We start from the raw sequence: 23,037 nt of genomic DNA on the forward strand, positions 1-23,037 counted from the left end.
CCACGGGTCTCACCCAGCCTTGAGAAGGCAAGGAATTACACCTTGGGGCTTGTCCCTGAGCTTTGAGTTTCTTGTGTTTGCAGGTGGCTACTGGAAAGGGGAGAAGGGAGGAGGTTGTGTTTCGCTTCATGGTGTAACTCAGACCAGGCATGTATCCAACCCCACACAAGGAAGAACCTCCCGCTCTGTCTGGCAGTCCCACAGATCTGTCACTGCTCTGCAAGTGGTGGGGTGCTCGGGGTCTATCCCTGCAGCACAGCAGCATGCTGGCCTGGCCAGGACCTGGAGGACCATCATCCCAACCCCAGAGCGGGGAGCATTCAGGTTCTGCCATGCTGTGTAGCCCCTAAAGCTTACAGGAGCAAGGAGTTTTGTCTCCACACCTGGCTGCTGCTGGCAGGTAAATCCCAGCTCCTCTCACCCTGGAGTGAACATCATTGAGGTTTAGCAGAGTAATTCCCCACGTCTGACCTCTTCAGCACTCCCATGTGGAGGTGAAACAGAGGAGAAAAACATGGCAGCAGTGGAAAGGACGGTGTGGACGTCACTGGGGGTGTGGGGCCTGCACCCCCTTTCGGGCTGGACAATGCCCTTTGTGGGGTTTTGCCATTCAGCCACTTCCCAGAAGAGGTGCTGGGGCAGCACAGGGTGGCACTGGAGCAACACAGAGCCTGGATAAGACCAGGCCTCTGTCCACAATGCCTCCCCCGCAGCCAGTGCACGACCCGGCGCAGGGCAGCCTGGCTTTGCCTGCCCCGTCTCGCTGTCGTCCGGTCTGAGCCACGCAAACAGATCGCCCAGATTAGCCAGTGCTGGCATCCAGTTTCTTCCCAGAGCTGCTGAGCGTGAGCGGGAAGTTTTCTGTTGCCCAAAGTGACCACTTGTGCCCTGCAAACAGTGAGGTGCCCCGGGAACGGTGTTTATTTAAGGTTTAAAGCATGAACTTGCCATGTCCCAGCAGGGCTGGGAGAACATGGGCTGTCAAACAGCCCTGGATGGGTCTGGCATCTCACTACCCCTGTCAGCCCTGTCCCACCTGGGCAACACTGGAGCTTGGAGGGAGGCTGTGACTGCACCCAAGGTCTTGATCTTGACTTTGCCCCCCATGGGATGGGGCTCGATAGCTCTGCCCCCCAACACCCAAAGGTTTCGTCCCTGGGAGGGGACTTTGCACCCCCTGGGCTAGGGCTCCATGGCTGTGCCACCCCCAGCACCCACTAAGAGCTTCTTGCCCTGGCACATGGATCAGGCTGGGTCTCACGTTTTGGAAACCCACCAGCCCATGTCTGAGCATCCCTTGGAAGCCCACCAGCCTGGGTCTGAGCATCCCTTGGGAACCCACCAGCCCAGGGCAGGGATCCTGGAGCTTTTGGCCAAACGACAGTGCAAGCAGCTGTTGCACGGAGCTGTGACTCCCTCTGGTGCCTGCCCCGAGGCTCCCAAGCTTGTCCTTCACTCTTTCCTCATCCCACAGCCCCAGGGATGGAGGGTTTGGGGTGTCCCAGCTGGCCGTGGGACAGCCTTGGGATGGGTGGGTGAGTGGAAACCCGAGCTAATCTCCCAGCTTGGCAGCAGCTGTGGGAGCTGCCCGGCTGTGGAACTCGGGATGTGCCAAACACCCCTGTGCTTGAATTTGGGGGGATGGAGCCGCTTTCGGGGTGATGGAGGCAGAGCTTTGCCTGCAGATGGAGCTCCTCGCTCGGCCGCTGGGCTCAGGGAGAGGGGCGGGGCGAGGTGATGAATCGGGAGAATTTCTCCTTTTTGAGGACCTCGTGGCTCTGCCAAACCCCAAAAGGTAAAAGGCATTGTGCTTAAATTCTCCCTGCTGGGCAGGAGATGGTGGTAATTAATCGTTCATTAAGTTAATTACCCAAATGTGCTTGGACTGAAAGGGGGGGGGGGGGGGGCCGGAAATCTCACCAGGTATTATAAAAGTGAATCTCTGCAACCCCAGTGATGCTAGGGTTAGGAGGGGATGGTGATTTTGGGGTGTCTGGCTGCAGCAGCCAAGGAGTTGATGGTGCTCCACTGCCAGCCTCTGCAGCCTGCTCCATCTCCTGGGAGATGAGGAGGGTGAGCAAGGTGGGTGGCTGGAAGGATGGAGGGGCTGCTGAGGAGGCTCTGCCCCCCCCACCTCCCAGTGTGCAAATACTGCAACTTTTGCAAACTCCTGGTTTTGGGGCTGGAAACAGCACTTTTGGGGGCTGCAGCAGGTGCTGCCCCACGGGCTGGGAGAACCCTGGGAGGGGTCAGCAGGAAGCACCTTGCAGCCACTAGGTCCTGCCAGCCTGGCAGGCGTGCCCTTGTGCCAGGATAAAATGGCCCGTTTTCCCCTTGTTTGGGAGCAGGGACATGGGAGGAGCCTGCTGGGGGGCAAATTCAGCCTTTCCAGAGGCTGGGCTCAGTTCTGGGGCCAGAGGGGTCAGATGAGGACAGTGGTGGGGGCCTGATCCCCAGTGGAGTCTGCCTGTGGGACCCCCATGCTGCCTGGGGCGAGGGGCAGCCATGGGGTTAGCAGCTGCTGGCAGGAGTTCATTGCTCCAGGGATTACACTGATCCTCTCCAGATGCCCTGCTGTGTGCTGAATGATTTCTGAGTCTTAAATATGTTTTTCCTGCTAAATTGGAGGTGTTTGTGTCCATGGTGCAAGGGCCAAGTCAGTGTTTGCTTTGATCCCTAAAATCTCAGCTGGTCAGGGGGGATTTTGTGATTTGCCCTGTGTGTGGTGGAAAATCAGATGCAAATTGATTTCTTTTGAAAAAGTTTCTTTTGAAAATGGAGCTCTGCAAGGCAGCAGATTCAGGGCTACAATCCTGAATCTTCTGCCTGTCCTTTTGGCTTTGCAGACTCTCCTTATGGTTTCTGCTCTCCTGTCAGCATCATGACTCCCACCTTGGCTGTACCTTAAAGGAAGAAGCACTTGTGGGTTCAACACTTCAACACTTTGGCTTCCCCAGAAGCCAAAACTCAGCCTCTCCCATGTAGTTTTCAACCCACTAATTGTTCTCTTCTCCCAGGTGGTCTCTGGTCCCGGTGGCAGCAACAGGACCAAGTGATGCCACGCACCTGCCTCTGCCCATGCACACTGGCATGCTTGCTGCTGGCTGCAGAGAGATCCTGACGGATCATGTTGGTCTTGGATGTGTGGCTGATCCCCACCCCTCCTCCTCAGCCTCCACCACTAAACCAGTTCTGCCCCTTTGTGCAATGGCAGCTCCACCACTGCTCACCTTTGGCTCCATGGAACGGCAGTGCCGTGCCCTGGGAGCAGGGATGTCACTGTGCTGCCACTGTCCCTTGTGGTGACATCCACAGTGGGTAATGAAGAGGTAATGAAGGTGTCACTCAGAGGCAGCCCCACCCGATGCACCTTTGGATCTGACACCCACCTCCCCTGGCCTGGCAGCACCCACGGGTGATGAAAGCCACGCTGTGTATCAGAATGAATCACTGGCTGGGCTTCACACTGTGATTCCTCAGTGTCCCTGGCTCTAGAAATGGTCTTTCCTAATACAAGCTCTTGCAGTGGAAATGAAACCTCAGCAGGTCCCTGATGCACCCTTGGCTCTGCTGCTTTTGCAGCTGTTGGGGTTTTTTTTCTTAATTGTTATTAATTTTTTCCCCAGGGTATGATGACAATTCCCTGGGGCTTGGTGCAACTTGGGTGTGAGGTTTGCTTTGCTTCCCTGCATGTCACTGTAGTGATGTGATGTTACTGGAGGTGCTGAGCCCATCTCATTTGGGGGATGAGATACCCCAGTGTTGGGTATAGCAAACCAGGCTTGTTTATTGCAACTCTATAGGGATTTGCTAGATGTCAATGTTCATTAAGGTTTGGGTGGATCAGTTGAGCTGATTTGGGTTTTGGTAAGGAAAAATAACAAAGCAGGAAGAAATCCAGTGCCACAGTGAGGAGTGATGTTTTTTTAGCCTTCCTCCATAAGGAAATGGGGCTCAGGAGGTCCTGGTCTGCACATAGGCATCCCCAAATCTTTTGGATGCCTGTGTTGTGTCTGGGTGATTAGTCAGGAGGCAGTGACTGAACAGGGAGGAAATCCTTACAGAAATTCTAGAAACAGCTCAGAAGAGAAGAGGGACCCTGTAGGGGTCAGGATTGGGTGCCAGAGCTTCTAGGGACAGATTTGGGGTGACCTGGTCCCCGGCAGGTGCCCCTGGGCTCGGTGTGTCCCCCAGCACAGAGGAGGGAGGGAGCGGCCCCGCAGCAGCAGCGGTTTGGGCAGGCACAGGGAGCCGCGCAGCCGTGCGCTGCCCCTCCTTCCCAACGCCGGCTCCCGGCTGTGGAAAAGGCCGGTTTTCTCCCCAAAACACCTCCCTCGTGGAACAGGCGATGTGTTTGCTCCCTCTCCCCGGCAGGAGCGAAACCCTATCCCCGTCCTCAGCGCTCCGCTTGGGTTTCTCAGGGCTATTTCAGGCACTTGGCTCCTCTGCCTCTCCAGCGTTTCCACTGCCTCTCTCCATCTTTTTTTCCGCTCCTCCGCTGCCGTCGCCTCCCCGTGCCCCGGCCGAGTGTCCTCCCCGCGGCCCCGCCGCCGCGGCTGCTCCCCGATATGGGCCACCAAGGCGGATTATTGCCATCGCTAATCTGCATTCGCCCTCCTCCCGGTCCTCCCCTGCTCCTCCCTTCTCCAAATCGCTGCTGTACGGCGCCGGTGTGCGGTGCCGCACGGGCGGACCGGCCACCCTGGAATGGCCAGCGCCGGGAGAGCCACCGAGCCGGGACTGCCGTGAGTAGGGGGCTGTGATGGCCGGGTGGTGGCCGGGGTGTCCGTGCGGCGGGAGGCTGGGTGGCTCTCCGGCCGTGTCCACTGGCTGCGTCCTCCTTGGATTGTTTATCTTTTTCCATCCCTGCCCTTCCCGTGTCCTTCGGCGGCAGCGGGAGCCGAGAAGCCCGTCTGCGGTGGGTCGGGGTGCTGGGGTTGATCCCCTGTGGGTCATACCCTGCGTGGCCTCTGCTCAGTAGGGAGATGGCGATGGAGAACGGGGACACGGCGGGACAGAGGGGACAGCAGGTCAACGGTGAGGTCAGCGGTACCCCCCGGCTCCGGGGGATGAGGGATCCCCTGCTCCGGGACACGACAGCACCTGACGGCAGCAGGACAGAGGTGATGGCAGCGGGCTGGGAGTCGGGACCAGCGCTGGGTGACGAGGATGGGACCCCCGGGGGGGCCCCACAGCGAACAGGGCAGCAGGAGGAAGCCCTGATGACCGAGCTCTCAGAGCTGGTGCAGAAGGTGGTGAAGAGCAGCAGCTGGTGGGAACGGCACGGCGTGGACATCAGCATCCTTGCCTGCAGCTTCCTCCTGCTCCCGGCAGGTAACTCAGCTCAGCCGCCCCAAATTACAGCCAGGGGGTCCTGGGGGGGTCACACTGTCTCCTCATGACTGTTGCACTGCTGGGAGCCTGTTAGCACTTATTAAGGCTGTAACAAAGCCGCAATAACCCCTTCACTCCGTGACATGGGGCACCCTGACCCCAATAGAAACCCACAGTGGGTGACGATGACACCCAGGGTACACCCTGAGGTGAGGGGATGGTGGCACCTGGGGTACAGCCTGGGGTGAGGGGATGGTGGCACCTGGGATACAGAGGGGTTGATATCTGGGTGGATGGGCACAGTGCAGGAGAGCGAGTCATGTGACCCTGTGCCCAGCCATGGGACAGGGAAACCCTGGTGGTTTTGGTAGCAGTGGCCACCAAAAGTGGTGTGTGCAGGGAGACACAGCTGAGCAGGGGGTCTCCAGTGGCATGTTTGGAAAGCTGGGACCTTCCCTTGCTTTTGAACTCCTGGGGATGCTGAAATCCTGGCAGTCTCATGTCACCAGTGGGATCCCAGCCAGAGCTGTGGGGTGGGATCTGGCACCAGCAGCACCCAGTGCCATCGCAGCTGGAAGTGTCTAAACCTTCAGTGTGATGGCCTGAGGGCAGTGAGGAGGCAAACTCCCTGACTTGGGTGATGTAAATATCTGTCATCATGGCTGAAGAACAGGTTTAGGGCAATGGCATGTTTGGGTGCAGCAACACCTCCAGCCTGGCTCAGAGGGCTGCAGGACATGTCCGTGCCCAAGCTCCTGCCCGGCTGGTTTCTCCACAGGGTTCCTGTGCCTGCGGTCAGCCCAGACCATCCCTTTCCTGGCGGGTGTCCTCACCCTCGGCGTGGTGCATCACACCCTGACCGTCAAGGGCAGCCACCTGGCCAGCCACAACGCCTTGACCGAGTCCAAATCCTGGGGCAAAGTGTGGGCCATCTTCTTCATTGAGGTGAGTGGGGCTGGGGGGCGCGGGTGGCAGCCCCCCAGAAACGCCCCATCAGCACCTTACCATATTGGGGAATGGTGGGAGTGGTTTCTAGTGCTTAACTCCAAAAAAGTCCATTTCCAGATGGGTTTGGAACCCGTGGGGTGCAGAACATCTCCCCTGGGTTCCTCTCCCACAGGCCCAAGCCAGGCAGCGCCCAGCCCTGGCACCATGACTGTAAGCACCACCTCTCCTTTCTCTTCCTGCCCAGCTCTGCTCAGCTTTCACAGTCGAGCAGGCCACCTACAACCACGTGAAGATCCACCACGGCTACACCAACGTCATCGGCCTTGGGGACTCCAGCACCTGGAAACTTCCTTTCCTGAACCGCTACGTCTACATGTTCATCGCCCCTCTCGCAGTGCCCATCTTGACCCCTCTGGTTGCACTTGGTATGTGTCCCAGCCACCTTGGGACAGGGTGCAGGGAGCTTGTGACTGTCCAGGTCTCACCCCACCCAAGGGTCCTGCTTGCTTTGGAGGCATCACATTAACTACACCAGCCCCTGGCGGGACAGGACACCAGTCTGCAGCAAAGGCAGGAGATGCTGCACTTGCCCTGGGGCAGCATCTGCTGCATTTCCTTTCTGCTGGTGCTCAGAAAACACTTCGCCTTTCCCTATGTTGGATGTTGAAAGCTCTGGAAAAAGCCATTATGAGCCTGAAGCACTCAAAATTTGCTGTCCTTTAACTCAGACCCTCTGCCATTGTGGGGTTCAGTGTCACACATGGGTCTCAGGATGGTCAGAGCATTGCACGGGGTGTGTTTGATCGCTGTGTGTGGGGTGGAGGGCGTGGGGGCTGGGATGCAAAGAGAGCTCAGGCAGGCAAAGTGGTGTCTCTGGGGAAATAATGGTGCCAGGAAACGATCAGAGAGAAGAGCTCAGAAAGCAGTAAGAGCCTGAGGAAACCCAGCCCTCTGGGCTGCACAACCCATCTCTGGGCAGTGCCGAAAGCACAGACAATGACTTGACAAGTTGTGAGAAACAAAGATGCATCTGAATCCCTGATGTGATGATGCACAGCTGGATCAGCTGCCCTGAGGAGGCTCTGGGACCCAGCCCTAAAAAACAGCAGATCTATGGGATTTGGGCCAACCTGGAGGATGGGGAAAGGGAGATGATGGGACAGGTTGTAGGGTTATTGGCACACTGGGCAGCCTGGCTGCTGGTGTAGCAGTGGGGCAGGGAAGCATCAGCACCTCTCCCATGTGCTGCCTCTTCTTCCTTGTGCAGATTTGTTGAGGAATGTGGAGTGGAAAGCAGCTCTCCGGACTCTCTGCTGCATGTTCCTGGGTTTTTACTGCCATTACTGGCTGCTGCTCCACGTCTCAGGCTTCCAGTCGCCGTGGTCCGCCCTGCTCTGCATGCTGCTCACCCGCTCCCTCCTGGCACATCCCTACATCCATGTCAACATATTCCAGGTAGAGACCTGAAGCTCCAAGACATCTCAACAGTGCTGCAGACAGGCCAGTGACCACCCAGTGCTGGTGACATAGCCTCAGCTGTCACCTCCCTTGTGCTGATGTTGTCACTGGGAGGATCAGGCTGGTGGCCCTGGGTGGGAAGCAGTGGTCCTGGGAGAACATCAGGCCACGTGGGTGTGAAGTACAGGAGGGTGATGTTGTCTGCAGTGGCTTTCAGGATTGGGAGGGTTGGTGTGTTTGCAGGTGTTGGTGCAGGTGGTGTTACAGGTCCTGGGATAGGAAGAGGCCTGTGGCTCAAAGTGTGGGCGAGTTGGGGAAACAGAGCCTGGGAGCTCCTTGGTGTCCATGGACAGACAAGCACAGGATGGAGTGACTTTAGGGACAAACCCAGCTCTGGGGTTTGCAGTCAAACCTCAAAATGTGGCTCAGCCTGGCCCACACACTGCCAGGGCTGCCATTGGCTCTGCTGGGAAGAGTCTGGGGAGGTGACGGGTGCCACAGGGTCCCCATCCCGCCTGTCCCGCAGCACATCGGCCTCCCCATGTTCGCGGCCGATCGCAAACCCAAGCGGATCCACCTCATGAGCCTGGGTGTCCTCAACCTGCCCCGCAACGCCCTCCTCGACTGGTCCTTCGGCCACTCGCTCATCAGCTGCCACGTGGAGCATCACCTCTTCCCCAGCCTCTCCGACAACATGTGCCTGAAGGTGAGGCAGGCCTGCAGGGTGGCTGAGAGTGTTGGGAGGTGACACGGGGACGAGACCACCCACCTCCCCACCACCTCCTCTCCCTGCCACCAGACCTCTCTGCGCTGCATTCCCCCTGTTCTAGAGACCTCTCATTGCTTTTTGGCAGCCCCTAACCGACCGACCTCCATCCCATTCCTGTTTCTCCTGGGTTTCTGCTCCCTGCTCTTTCTCCTGGTCCAAATTCCAGCCCGAAGCAGCCTTCCAGCAGTCCAGGACCCTCCCAGCTCTTCTGCTGGGAAAGTATCCCAAGTGTTGCGCAGTCTGATTTTTGGTTCAGCCAGCATCCAGGCAAACATCCTATAATTTTGGTCATGCCCTTACTTGTTGCTCTGAGGTGTGGAGTGTGTTCTAAAGGGGCTCTGAGCACTTCCTCGGCTTGAGGGGATCCCAAGACAGGTCCATGTCCTTCAGCACGGGATCGCCACTTGTTTAATGCTGTGCCCTTATTTTCAGTGCCCTTTGCTTGAGCTCACGGGGCTGGCAGGACCTGTCTCCCACACAGACATGTTGCAGAGAAGGGGGTAATTATGTAGTGGCACCTCCCAGCCCCGCTGCCGAGCCAGCTGTGTGGGCACATGGGATAACTACAGGTGTGAGGGCCGAGCATGCGTGGCTGGCTCTCATTAGGGCACCTCTCCTAATTCAGAGCCCTACAAAGGCATTTTGCCAAGGTGAACTCCCTGTGTTGCTGCAACTGGAAACCACCTTCCTCTTAATTTTCATGGCAAAGGTGTTATGGCTTGGTGCTGCCTTCTCCAGTTGTGCTTTGGGCATGTGGGACGGGTTTTCTGGGCTCCTTTTGGGGTGCCTCAGGCTGGGAACATTGTCCAAACACCAGGGTATCCCACACAGAGGTGACGTTGCCTTTTCTTTTGCAGATCAAGCCCATTGTCTCCCAGTACCTGAAGCAGAAGAAGTTGCCCTACAACGAGGACACCTACGGCTCCAGGCTCCGGCTCTTCCTCCAGAGATACGAGGAGCTGATGGTCCACGCTCCCCCCATCACAGAGCTGGTGGGCATCCAGTGAGGGCTGCAGGACTCGGGGGACTGCTTCCCACGGGGACTTGCAGCAGGGATGGTTTTAGCAGGATTGGGGCTGCACAGACCAACACTTCCACGAAGCCATCATGTGGGAAACGTCCCTCCCCGATGTCTTGCTTTTGGCTAGAAAACAGTGCACAGAGACACTGCAGGAGAGCCAGGCGGTGCAACACCAGGGGCAGAAGGATCAGGGTCCCCTCACAGTTATTCCCAGCCAGGGCTTAGTTTTATCCACTCTGCTTTCACGCTTGGGGAGAGGAACCCCCCCCTCTGTGAGAGATGCAGCACTGTGTCCAGGACATCCAGGACTGACAACCACCAGGGTCTGTAGGATGGAGCTGCCACTGTGTGGCTGGGGGCTCAGGGAAGGGATGGATGGTGGGGAGGGGGTTGTGTCACTGCTGCTTGTGCTTTGCCTGACTTTGGGCTAAATCAGTCCCTTTTAGGAACAATGGTTTGGCAAATTCAGCCTTAACACTTTGAGGTGGATTTTCTTTATTATGTTTTGTTGCTGTAACAAGTCATACAGGTATTCCATGGTGTCTGGGGTGGGGCTGGGGGAAAGGCCCTCACCCCATGGGGGTTGTCTGTATTGGGGTGCTGGAGCTGACTCCAGACTTGGTCATTCCTATTGCAGGGGAATAACCTGTTGGATGCAGGTAGATGTCCAGGGCTTGGGAGACTTTCCCTGTTTAGGGAGGGTGAACTCTGCCCACAGCACTGCTGCCAGGGGCTGGGATGCTCACGTGGCTGGTTCTAATCCCCTCTGGGTTGCTGTGTCTGGCTTTACCAGGGTGCTCTGCTGTCCCAGACCTGCAAGACCGATGACAAAGTTCAGCCCAGCATCGTGGTGGGGAGCTCGCAGCAGAAAGGGCAGCTGGCCAAAGTGGGACCAGTGTGGCTTTGCTCTGAGCCTGGGGCTTTGCTCCCTGATTTGGGCTGTTCTCTCATCTGGGCTGGATCCCGACAGCCTCACAGCCGAGATTTATAAGGCTCCCTGTTGCAAATGTGTCCCAAGGCACAGGGATGCTCTGCCCTGTTCCTGGCCCATGGCAGGGTGATGTTTGCAGCAGGCAGTCCATGGTGTTTTCCCTCCTGTGGGCACCACATGTCCCCTTCTCCACCACCAAGTGCAGGGACATCCTCAGACCCACTGGGAAAGTGTCCCTGTGTGGCCACTGTGACTTGGGGCCAGAGCTGGTGTGGCCATGGTGTGTCCCTGTGTAACAGATACAGACTTTTGGCAGGGAAAACTGGCCCTGGATCCATCCAGTGTAACCCCTTTGGCATCAGAAATGGGGCATCCTGATGGCCTGGGCTGGTGACATTGCCACCTCTATCTGGCCCCACGTGGGTTCATTGATCCAGGATATTGTGAAACATCCAAAGGGCAAATTCCCCTTTAGGCAGGGGTTAGGCTGGGTCTGTAGGTGGGGAGAAATCTTAGGAGGGTTGGATGAACCAAATGGCCCAAGAGTTCCTGTGGGTTGCTCAGGGGTGGCAGAGACCCTCCCCAGAGCTGCCCTTCTGCCCTGTGATTAATCTCTTAACTGAGCATCAGAGCTCAATTAAGGTCAATGTGCCAAGTTAAGGTGTTCCTGGCTCCAGCCACGGGCTAAGTGAGCATTAGAGGTGCTTTCGGTTCAGGCGGGGTAATCTCAGCCTCACGTGCTCCCGCTTGTGGGCACAAAATGCTCTTTATCCTCTCCTGGTGCAAAGAGATCCGTCCCAAAATGTTTCCAAGCATTGGTCGGAGCAGCAGCCCTTTTCCCAGCTGGACTCCATGGGTGTTGTTTAACGCAGTGCCATCTAAAGGCAAGTGCTCGCAGGTCCTTCAGCCAGCGGGAGGCGACTTGTGGTTTGGGAAATACGTGGATTATTCCTAGTCAGAAGTGGCGGATATAGAAATTAATGAGGGAAAGGGAGAATTTTGGGGGGGAAAAAAGAGTATTCTGACCCGTAATCAGACACACACACCGCCAAATTTAAACTGAACTGTTTCTGTGGATGACACCTATGGTGATATTTGAAGCCTCTCTGGGCAGTGGGTTGGTGATTGCTGTGCTTGGAGACGTCGGAAATCCTGGTCCTTGCCCCAAATCCCCCGAGGGAGCGGGAGCAGATGGAGGCACAGGGCCAGCTGCCGTTCTCAGCATGCCTTTGCAGAAAGCCATCAACCAATTTCCAAGACCATGAGAGAGAGCGTGTGGGTTTTATGACCCGTATTACAACCAGCTTCCAGCTGTAAACTCCTCTCGCTCTTAATTGCATTTAAAAAGCCCTGTCAATGCTCGCCTGCGTGCCCTGGCATCTGTCCAGCTCTTAAACGTCTCCCGGACCCGCTGAGATGGTTTTCCTGACTGGTGCATTGTGCGGGGGCTGAACCAGGACGGGGTGATGCTCATGCACGGGAGGTGGGAGTTGTTGCACTTGAACCGTGCTGTGATGGGGATTAAGGAGGAAATAAAGCAGGGACCGTGGTGGAGGCTGGATTTTGCCGCTGCCTCTGGCACTAGTGTTTTATCCTTTATCGAGGGAGTGCAATGGGTTTCTCCCAGCAAGGGGCAGGAGGAGGCTCTGCAGGGGTATGCTTGAAATCGGTTTCCCCCGGCAGACCTCGGCAGTTGATCTCTTTGAGGGAATAAAGGGACGCCGGCAATTAACCCCCGCGGGGATGATGATGATGATGCGGGAGCGGGACGGGTACCGCGGAGGCCTCACCATAGAGAGCAGCGGCGCGAACGGTCGCGGCACGGCCGCGCCTTCCCCGCCTCTCTATGGTAGCACTCACTTCCGGGTAGCCGCGGAGGGGACAGCGTGCCGCCATTGGCTGGGGGCGTGGGCACGCGGCGGCGGATGGGCGGGGTTATGCTAATAACAGCGCTGTCCCGACTCACGATTGGCCTGTGGGAATGAGGGGTGGGGCCGGGGCGGTGAGGGGCGGGGCTTGGCGGCGGGACCGGCGCTGGGCCGGGAGGACACGTGTTGGGAGCGGGGGGCACCGGGACCGGGACAGCCAGAGAACCAGGGCCGGGGGCTGCGACAGCCGTGTCCCGCAGGCCCCTGCTCCAGCCCTGGGCGAGTGAGGGCCGCGGGACCCCTCAGGCCGGGCGCGGGGCCCCTCCGGAGCTCGGGTTAGGAGGTCTCAGTGCTGGCGCTCCGGGGCAGTTGACACCCCCCGACTCCCACCGACCCCGGCCTGGCCGTAAGCGCCGAGGCTGCCGGCCCTGCCCTCGAGGCGTTTCCGCCTCCCCGGGCCGGTACATAAAGCCCGGCCCCGCTGCGCTGCGGCCGCGGTGATGGCAGCGGGACGAGCCCCGCTCGGTGGGTGCCGGGCTCCGGGGAAGGGCTGTGGTGGCCCCTGGCAAGTGGCAGCTCTCGTGTGGCCTCACGCCTTCCCTGTCGTTCTCCCCTGCAGGGCTGCGGCGGTGGCTGTCCTCGCCCGCCCCGGCGCCGCGGGTCTGCGTGGTGGGCAGCGGCCCCGCCGGCTTCTACACGGCTCAGCACATCCTTAAGGTACCGGGGTGAGGGCCGGGATCTGCAGCTGAGGGAGGGAGCTGGTGGTGCCTGGCTCTCAGGGAGCTGGGGGGTGGTTTGGTGGGGTCCTGGCCCTGCCCCAGCCTGGTCTGTGTTGTTGGGGGACTGCTCGGGGCAGCCCAGACCCCACAGCATCCTTCTGGGCCCTTTGGCTGGGGCTGCCTCCATCCCTGCCCTGACCCTGGGCCGTCCTCACCAGACCCACGTTGGTTGCTGCGAGTTCAACCCAAGTGATTTTTCTAGAATCAAATAAGCAGCAGGGATCTGCCTCGCCGGGAGCTGTTGTCACCCAGCAGGAGTGACATTAACTGTGTGTTAAAAGCGGATGTGTGGGACCTGCTCTCCTCCCTCATCCTCACCCAGCTGAATTAAGACACGTGGGTGATGCTTTACCTGGTGTCAGTGCTCTGGGCGGTCAGGTCTGCTGGGAAATGAGACCTGAGCACAGCACTGGGCTGCTGGCACCCACCAGAGATGCAGCAGCTTAACCCCGTCATTAAACCGTGCTGTGTTGTCTCTGGTACGTGTTGGAAAATAGCTGTTACTAAGCCTCAGGGACAAATTTCAGGGCTGCTTAATCTCCGGGAAGAGGCTGACTCAAAATACAAGATAACAAAAGCCCTGCAGCCAAACATCTGTCTAAAGCTCCGACCCTGATGTGACTCAACCCCGGGGGATCTCAGGGCATGGGCATCTCTGCTGGGGGCTGGCAGATGTCTAGAAGGTTCCCCAGCACTCAGGGTGCTGCACTGGGTGCTTCCCACGTGGTGTGGGGGCTCTTGATCAGCCCCCTCTGGGTACTGGACAGCCACCAGGTTAGTGTGGAAGAGGGGGTGGGTAGGGCAATGGAGCCCTCACGAGATGTACTTGATGGTGATTGGGGTCACTCTGCCACACACCTTGGGATCCGAGCTGGTAGTAACAAGCACACCATCATCCTGTGCATGGAAAAGTCTGGAAGAGGCTGTTTCTGGCTGTGGGACTGTGGTGCAGCCCTCCCTCCTGCCCCATGTTTCCCCCAGCAGCAGATGAATATTACTGGGTTCCTGTGACTTCTCTGTCCTCATCCTATAACTGTGACTTTCTTCTCCCACAGCACCACGGTGGGGCCCAGGTGGACATCTACGAGAAGCTGCCTGTTCCCTTCGGGCTTGTCCGTTTTGGGGTGGCCCCAGACCACCCCGAAGTGAAGGTTGGTGCTCCCTCCCCTTGCCCACGTGATGACAGTGGTGGGTGCAGGCGAGGCAGTCGCTGTCCCCAGGCTGTGGTGTGGAGCTGTCACACTTGGAGAGGTCCAGATCTCCGTGCTGAGGCCTTGGCCTGGTGATATGGGATGCCTGGGATATCTGGCATCTGGATAGCAGGTCAAAAACAGTGGCTTGTGATGGGAAGTGCTGCCCCCAGTGCTGGTCAGCCTGACCTAGAGCAAGGCCAGGGAAAACCTGGATGGGCTTCTTTGTACCTGGACACTATGCCAGCAGGATCTTGCCTGCTCATTGCTGCTGCTGTTTGCCCTTCCTTAATCTGTACTTGTTCTGGGAACACGCAGATCTGCTGTTAGGGGTGGTGGAACTGGTGCTCACCTGGGCAAGGAAAAGTTAAGCCAAGGATTTCACAGCCATTTTCCTTTGCCTGGCAGTGAGTTGTACTCAGAGGTGCCTGCTGTGTCTGACCTGGGGTGGAGGTGGTTGGAGGGGTGGGACACAGGAGATCCAGACACGGGAGATCCAGACACAGCAATATCTTGCAGTGGTTTCCTCTAATCCCTGGAGATCCAAGACCAAAATGCCTGGACCCCTTTGGGCTGAGAGAGGCAGTGGACCTGACAGATGTGGGCTTGGGTCTGTGGTATCTGTCCTGTCTCCAGGCTGAATCCAGCTGGAGCTGCAGGAGGAGAAGTGGTGGTTTTGCTGGGTAGCCCGAATTACTCAGAAGAAAAGGCTCTGGATGCCATCTTGCCCTCATCCTTTCTTGAGGAAGTGGTTTTTGGGAAGGGTTGAGATGAGAGACTGGCATTGGGGGCTGGTGGGCAGCACCCTGGGTGGAAGGTGGAGCTGGTGGGGCTCCCTTGCAAGCCTCACCTTTGGGAAGGAGTTTTCCCCTGCAATGGGGTTTATTCCAAGGGGCTGAAGGCACTGAAAGGCTCTTGTCCTCCCCAGGCGGGTGTAAAAAATGGATTTTCCTTTCCGAAGAGGGCAGTGCAGAGAGTGCCAAGTCACAGCTGTGCTTATCTCCCTGTGACTTATCTTTGGCTGTTGGGAGATAAGAGTCTCAGAATAACCAACCGAGGCGGGGAGAAGCATCTCAAGGCTGGGAGGGGATGGGAACGGGGATCTCCTGTCAGCAGCAGACCTTGGCCCTGGCTGTGGCTTGGACATAACTCCAGGTTCTCTGATCTCTGCAGAATGTGATCAACACCTTCACGCAGACGGCGCACTCGGGGCGCTGTGCCTACTACGGGAATGTCACCGTGGGCAGGGACGTCACGGTGCCGGAGCTGCGGCAGGCGTACCACGCCGTGGTGCTGGTGGGTACCTGGGCTGCCTTGGCGCCCCAGAAATCACAGAGGAGGTCTGCAGATCCCCGCTGGCATCTTGGGAAGAGGATTTGCGTTTCTGGGTGCCTTATTAGCATGGGAGGCTCTTCCCAGCTTCGGGACAGCTCAGATGCTCCAAGGCTCGTCCGAAGCCTTGCAGGGAGCACGTGCTAGAGCGTGGCATCAAGTGCAGGTCTCTGAAACCTCTTCCCTGTGCTGGCCAATGCCTGTTTCAGCCCAGCATGGATTTGTTCCTCCTGCTCAGTCCTCATCTTGTCGTGCTCTGCTTTGCCCCAGGGAGGTCAACTTTGGCCCTGGAGCCCAGGGGGATGGGATGGATGAAGCCCCTGTGCCTGGGCTGTGTTTAGCCCTTCCACTGCCTATCCCAGTCTTTGGGAAGGGTTGGCAGCCGTCCAGTGTCCCCAGCAGCAGCTGGATTTGTGTTTTGGTGTCAGACCCTGCACACAGTGACATCTCTGACTGTGTCTGCTCCCTCCCCAGAGTTATGGTGCTGAAGACAACCGGGTCCTGGGGATCCCAGGGGAGAACCTCTCCGGTGTGTATTCAGCCCGAGCATTCGTGGGCTGGTACAACGGGCTGCCTGAGAACCGGGACGTGAGTACAGCCGTGTGCTTCCCTGCCCTTCCTCCCATCCTTCTTCCCATCCCAGCAGACATTCAGCTCCAGATTAAGTCCTGAAAGGCCTGCAATTGGAAAAGATTAGCAGGAACCACGTTAAATCCTTCTTAGATGGTAGAAATGTGAACAATTTGCACATCAGTGAGAGCGGATTAGCTGGCTCTGTACGTTGGCAGCATATTTTGGCTGGGCCAGATGGGAAGCTGGAGGGGTGATGCTCTGCATCCTGAGGAGGCTTTTTGGCCAAGACACCTCCTGCTCCCAGAGATGCTGTTGCAGGAAGAGTGGGGAGAGGGATCAGCTGGAAGCATCTGTGTTGCTGTGTCTGGTGTGGAGTTTCCCCATCTGCATCACCTCTGGAGCAGAGAGGGGTGGAAGGGAATTTGGATGGTGAGAGCAGGTCTGAGGGGCTGTACATCATGGAGACTGTGTGGATTTGCTCACGGATGGGTCTTTCTCTCCCCACAGCTGAAGCCTGACCTGAGCTGTGAGACGGCACTGATTCTGGGCCATGGCAACGTGGCACTGGACATTGCCCGGATCCTCCTGTCCCCACTGCAACTCCTCAGGGTGAGTGACGGGTGCTCTGCACCATGAAGGCAGCCCAGGGCCCAAATCCTCTCCCTGCTGGAGTTCCCACCCATCTCAGCAAAACCTCACACTCCTCTTGTCTTCGGGATCTTTCCCAGGGAAGGCTCTTGCCTCTCGGGTGCACCCATGGATTCACAATCTGTAGGGGAGTGATCCAAGGCTGTGACTGTGCCTTGGATAATGCTGCAGAGCTCTCTGGATTGCTCTGTTGGTATCCAAAAAGTTGGAAATTGAGCTTCATCCCTTCGTTTTCTATGAGAGGCAAAGGAAGAGACACTTTCCCTCTTCCACCAAAAAACTAGAAGCTTCTCTTGGGATGTTTTTTTTCTACTGCAGCTGAGGGCAGCAGCCTCGTTTTTACTGGTGGCACTGGGCATACTGGTGTCTGGTCCAAGCTGGTGGACCTCTCCTCTACAGACAGCTGGGAGCTGGTGTGCACCAGCTGCTCCACAGAGCTACTGCCCCAGATGTTGGCAGCAAAGGTTTTCCCTCCTGGAGAAATGCCACGAGGTTTGTTACATCTGTGCAACAACTGCCTGTATTAATACCTAAATTGAATTTAAACACACCCCCCCCCCCAAACTTGGAGGCACTGGAACCAGTGGCTGAAGCCAGCTGGGATGTGGCACTGGGAATGACTGCCATGGTAGACAGGCACTTTTCCTTTTAAGAAAATTGGTCTGGAATGGTTTATCTTGGTGTCCCTCCCATCATATTTTCTCTGGAAAAGATCTTGCAATCTAGATACACACGCACACATAATTGAAACAGAGCACAGGGTTGCTGCAAGGTGCCAGTGCCAGGTGAGCCCTGGCCATGCTTGTGCTTGTGCTGGAGCTGCCTGGGGCAAGCAGGTGGTGATTTGAGCTGTGGTTTGCAGCAGGTTTCATCCACAGCCTGTATGCCTGGGAAGTCATACCCAACAGCATCTGCAGGCACCTCAGAATCAAGATCACTGGAAGGCTTTGCTCTGTTAGCCCCAAGGTGAACCTGCCTGGGTGGATCCCCCGAGGCAGCCTCACGGGGTGCTGGCTCGTTACCTCTGGTGCATTATGGCCTCGGAAAGAACATTCAGTGATGAGGGACCAGCTGTGCAAATAGCTCTGTGCAAAGGGCGATGACTTGTTTTCTGTCCTCTCCCAGGCTCTCTGCATGCACAGCCAGCTTTTCTGCTGATTTTTCACCTTCAGAGGCTGTGCCTTCCCCCCAGCTCCCTCCAGATCTGCCCTCATCCCTCTCTCCCGAATCTGTTTTGCAGAAGACAGACATCACTGACAGCTCCCTGGCAGCTCTTGCCTGCAGCAAGGTGAAGCGTGTCTGGCTGGTTGGGAGGAGGGGACCTCTCCAAGTTGCTTTCACTATCAAGGTGAGGCTGGAGGTGCTGCAGGGCAGCTGTTTCCCAGTGTTAAGCCCCAGACTGCCCATCCCAGTTGGGGAGAGGTGGTTTGGGGGTGGGAGTGGAACCCAGGCATCTTCCTTCCTGCACTCATTCCCTGGCTTCCAGCCCAGAGTGCTGGGGAAGGGGGCTTGAGGCTGTTGGGTGACCTCCCTCTTCTGGAGGTAACATCTTCCTGCCTGCAATTCCCAGGAGCTGCGGGAGATGATAAACCTTCCTGGTGCCAGAGCTGTCCTGGACCCTGCTGACTTCACAGGCCTCGAAAATGCTGTTAAAGGTGAGGGAAGTGTGCCATGCTCCTCCAGGCAGGGACTCAGCTTGGCAGACAAGCATCCAGGAGTGATCTGGAGATGTTCAGGGTGTACATCAGAGAATCTCTTGTCCTGTGATTAATACCTGGCACATAAAAGCTTGGTGACCATGGTGTGTCTCGTTCTCAGAGTGCTAGGAGGCACCAAGAGAAGGGAACAGCTTGTTTCTGTCTTTGTGCAGCCACTTTGCTGCATGGGAACGGTGCTTACCCTCTGAGTGATGAGGGCATGAGGTTCAGGAGGGCTGAGGGGACCTTGCAGAGGAGATCGCAAGGCTGTTGATTTAAGAGCTTCCTGTAGAGCTAAAAGGAAATCACTGAGTTCAAGGGTGTCCAGAGACCTGCTCTTCTCCACAGGCTGCTGCCTCTGAGCACCAGCAAGACAGGAAAATTGCAGGATTTGATTTGTGTGTCCCACTGGCCTCAAGCCTCAGGGGCTCTCCTGGTCACTTTGACTTGCAGTTTGTCATCTCAAAGGCGTTGGACTCCCATTGACGTGACAGACTCACAAACCGAGACTGCCTTGACGTGGCCTTGGCTCTGTGCTGTGTCCCGAGGGGCTTTTGCTGACTCCTGTCGTGAAGATCTCTCTTTTTCCTCTTAGATGCTCCCAGGCCCAGGAAGCGACTGACTGAGCTGATGATCAAAACAGCCCTGGAGAAGCCCAGGGAGAAGCCAGTGGAGGCACAGGCAGCACAGGCAGCAGCCTCCCGGGAGTGGGGGCTGAAGTTCCAGCGCAGCCCCCAGGAAGTGCTGCCCACCCCTGATGGGAAGAGGGCGAGGGGCGTCCGCATGGCCCTGACCCGCCTGGAGGTACGGGCTCAGGGGGGCTGGCATGTCCCTGGGAGGCTGCAGGGATGGAGCAGGACACTGCTGCATCCCTCAGGAGTCTCTCCAAAGACAGCTTTGTGTTCCTGTCTGGTTGGAGTGGCTGCTGGCAGGCTCTGGGGGAATCTGGTACCACCAAGAGCTTTTCCCCTTCCAAAGGGAACAGCAGAACAGCCTTTAACAAATACCCAGGGATCAAAGATGCCAAAGAGGACTTGAGCAGACTGCTGTTCTGCAGGGGTGACTGTGGGGATCAGCAGCCTCTTCCCCCTTCTCTCAGGGCTCAGGTGACTCTGCCAGAGCCATCCCCACTGGAGAGGTGGAGGAGCTGGAGTGTGGGCTGGTGCTCAGCAGCATCGGGTACCGGAGCCTGCCGCTGGACCCGGCCGTGCCCTTCGACACCCAGCGTGGCATCATCCCCAACAGCTCGGGCAGAGTGGAGGGTGTCCCAGGTCTGTATCCGCAGGGATTTGCGTGGGGCGTGTCGAGTGCAGCTGGTGGGTTGGGGGCTTTGGGGTTGGAAGCTCCGTTCACCAAGGGCAGGGATACAAGGTGGTTGCACACCTTGGAGAGTGGAAACTGGGGAAATGAGCTGCCTCTATCAGGGGTTAAGAGCTGGCCCATCCCCAGCTCGTGTTAGGGGTGTCCAGTTTAGCACAGGGGCGTTTTACTGGGCCTTGTATCCTGTTACTAAAGTGAAACAGCCCATATGGCTGCTTAGAACTGGTCTGCAGGCACACAAAGTGCTGTGACAGCACCATCCAAGGGTCTGTTCCCACCGCCAAGGTGGGGAACAGGACAAGGACTTGCAGCCAGGAGGGTCCATGGCCACGTGCTGACCTGAGCCTGGCTGCTCCATGTGCCCTTGCAGGTCTGTACTGCAGCGGGTGGGTGAAGAGAGGACCCACGGGTGTGATCATCACCACCATGAACGACAGCTTTGACACTGCCCAGTCTGTGCTGGAGGATCTCCAAGGGGGTGTGCTGGACATGTCCCCCTCCAGAGAAGGCTTTAGGGCCGTGGAGAGCATCCTGTGCAGCCGAGGTCAGTGTGGGGCAGCCAGCAGGAAGGTACAGTGCAGTCAAACTGCTCCTGGATCTGGGTATCCTGGGGCAGTGAGTCTTGTGAGCCACTTACAGGAGCAGAGTCTGAACCATGGGAATGTGTTTTGCTGCTGTTTCAATATTCCAAAGCCCAGGGAGAGCAGGACTTGAATTCCCTCAAACTGTGTCATTGCTAAGGTTAATGACCACTTTCTGGGAAGGGCCGTTAAAAGCAGCACAGACCTTGGGTAAAATGTCACTGTCAGCTGCCGAGACAGTGAGCTATTGCTCTTGAGTGGTTTTCCTAGTAATCCTTCCAAGCAAGTTAAAGGAAAGATTAAAATGCCCATGAGAGTAATTTGCTGTAGCTGTGTTTAAAGACATTCAATTAAAGTGTGTGTGTGTTTTGCCTCTTAAACTGGCTGAGGTTTAACAGTGAACTGGAAGCATTTTGTCCCCTGAGGTGGTTCCATGCTCGCCGTTGTTACGGCTCGCAAAGGTCTGACTGATCCAAGCTGACTGGAACCTACCATCCCTCTCCTCCCAGCGTTAGAAATTACTTCTCCTTTGTGAGGTTGAGGTCAGAAAAGGGCAGGTTTGCTGGCACATCAGGTCCCTGCCAATGGGGAGGTGAGGCTGAGCTTGTATTCACCTGGTTAAGTTCTCTCTCCCATCTGTCGCCGTCACCCCAGGGGTCCGTCCTGTTTCCTTCTCGGACTGGGAGAAGATTGATGCTGCTGAAGTGGCAAGAGGCAAAGCTGCTGGCAAACCCCGGGAGAAGATCGTGGATCCTGCGGAGATGCTGCGGCTGATCGGTCACTAGGGCAGCAGTGGTGGGAATGTGGCACTGCTCCAGTGGAGCCGTCCCGGGGCAACACCAGCAGGTTGTGAGCAGAGCCTGGGAGCACAGGGCTTGTGCCCAGGGCTGGTGGCCGCTCTGGAGAGGTGTGTGACACTGAGGCCTCTCTGGTACGATGAACTCTGGGTTCCCAAAGTGAATGTCCTCAAGACATGAGGCTGCTGGCTGGCCCTGCGTCCCTGCAGCGGGGCTGCCATTCCCGGGGGTGATTCTTGTTGCATTAATGAATCATGCAGTGCAGGTGAGGGGAGGTGTGTGTGCACCTAGAGGAGTCCTGCCAGCCTCTTTCCCCACAGCAAGTCACATGGAGATGTTTCCCTGTGTCATGCTGCCTCCCCTTTAAGCCACAAGCCAAATGGCTTCATTGCCTTGTAATTCGTGCCAGAGCAGGCATCTTTTAATGATAATTGTTTTTTAAATAAACCCTTCCATCGAAGCCAAATTGGACCTCCTGCATGAGTCTGGCTTCTTTGTCTGTGACTGCCTTAACCTGAGAACAGCTAGCCCAGCACTGCAGCTGCTGTGACATGTCCCAAGGCAAGGCAGCTCCACACAGGGAGGGACCAGGTGCCCTCCACTAGTTGTGAGCTCTGTGCAGGCAGAAAAGGGCATTAATTTGCTTTCTGCCTCCTACAGTTAAACCCCAACAGAGCCTGGGTTCTATCCTATGGGGTGGATTGGGATAACAAGCATGTAATTGCCTTGTTCCGGATCATGAGGGATCCTGTGTCCATCAGTACCTGCCAGCGCTGACTGGTGCAAGCAGTGCCTTGAGCCCTTTCACTCTATTCACTGGTGGGGTTATTTTTTTGGCCTGTGTGTTTTGAAGCTTATTAAATGCTTCTCTTAGCCCAGATTGACTACGGTGACGGTGTCAGGTTTTAAGCCAGATTACAAGCCGTGAGCTGTAATCTCCTCTTTATCCGTGGCGCAGGGGCAGCGTCAGCGGGGCCCCCTTGCCTGGCTGTCCCCAACCCCCCCGTGCTCCCTGCCAGAGTGCTGCAGGATTGCAACCCCTCCTCTCTGACCTGTGTAAATGATGACAGCAGCAGTGGCTCTGTGGTGGAGGCAGAGGGAAAATTGAGCCAGGGCAGCCAACGGTGGTTTGTCCACACTCAACCTCCATCTCAGCCCAGCCCTCTCCCATGGCAGAGGACTTGCCCACAGGTCACTGTATTCCCACCCCATTGCTGTCCCAGCCTTAAGGAAGGGAGGTCTCTGACTTCTATTTTTGCCTCTTTTTCTCCTATCCTTTTCTATTTAAATCTCATTTGCAAGCTCATTAAGAAACTCGGGAAATGTGATACTGGGAACTCGTACGCAAACGAGCAATAAAGCTTTTGTGGAGCAGCTGCTTGTGTGATGTGGCTCTCGTTACGTCTCATGGCTGATGCAGCCTTAATGCTGAACTCTTGAGCGGGAGATTACATCAGCTCTGGGTTTTGAGGTGAATCAGAGCTTTGGGAAGGGGGTGTGGAGGTGAGGAGGCTGCACCCAGTGTAGGGAGCAGCCATTTGGGTTGAAATGTGATGGTGAAGGGGTTGTTGTGGCTTCATCAAATCTGAAGGTTTTGGGAAGATGAGCCAGCTCTTCCCGAGGGTTTTCTTCCACGTCGCCTTGAATGTTGATGTCAGGGTGCTTTTGTAGCTGTGGTAAAGGCCACGGTGCTCCTGCTGAGCAGAGCGAGCGGCTGCTCCCAAACTGAGGATGCTTCAGGGTAGTTTTTGGGCTGTGATAACAGATTAAGGGGAGCGTCTGTCCTTGCTG

General features: G+C 56.9%; 2 protein-coding genes across 5 annotated transcripts; both read left to right on the forward strand.

Annotated features, from left to right (window-relative positions):
* The first annotated feature begins 4,362 nt into the window (after positions 1-4,362).
* Positions 4,363-10,005, forward strand: FADS6 (fatty acid desaturase 6). 4 transcript variants are annotated; one of them, XM_064675915.1, is made up of 7 exons: positions 4,363-4,745; positions 4,982-5,334; positions 6,113-6,279; positions 6,527-6,707; positions 7,550-7,737; positions 8,267-8,446; positions 8,595-9,119. In XM_064675915.1, the coding sequence occupies exons 1-7, from the start codon at positions 4,708-4,710 to the stop codon at positions 8,751-8,753; spliced, it is 1,266 nt and encodes a 421-aa protein (XP_064531985.1). In that variant the 5' UTR covers positions 4,363-4,707; the 3' UTR covers positions 8,754-9,119. The 4 variants fall into 4 exon arrangements, with proteins under 4 accessions (XP_064531985.1, XP_064531984.1, XP_064531987.1 ...); XM_064675914.1 differs by having other exon boundaries at positions 4,365-4,745; positions 4,979-5,334; positions 8,595-9,109; XM_064675916.1 differs by lacking the exon at positions 8,595-9,119 and adding an exon at positions 9,367-10,005 and having other exon boundaries at positions 4,375-4,745; positions 4,979-5,334.
* Positions 10,006-12,703: 2,698 nt separating this feature from the next.
* FDXR (ferredoxin reductase) lies at positions 12,704-21,717 on the forward strand. Its single transcript, XM_064675918.1, has 12 exons — positions 12,704-12,854; positions 12,949-13,046; positions 14,164-14,259; positions 15,472-15,594; positions 16,105-16,218; positions 16,711-16,812; positions 18,092-18,199; positions 18,422-18,506; positions 19,144-19,352; positions 19,648-19,819; positions 20,239-20,412; positions 21,104-21,717. Exons 1-12 carry the CDS (start codon positions 12,830-12,832, stop codon positions 21,232-21,234), a joined length of 1,437 nt encoding a protein of 478 aa, XP_064531988.1. The 5' UTR covers positions 12,704-12,829; the 3' UTR covers positions 21,235-21,717.
* Positions 21,718-23,037: the final 1,320 nt, after the last annotated feature.

The sequence above is a fragment of the Pseudopipra pipra genome, chromosome 19 (assembly GCF_036250125.1).
Source record: "Pseudopipra pipra isolate bDixPip1 chromosome 19, bDixPip1.hap1, whole genome shotgun sequence".
Classification (NCBI taxonomy): domain Eukaryota; kingdom Metazoa; phylum Chordata; class Aves; order Passeriformes; family Pipridae; genus Pseudopipra; species Pseudopipra pipra.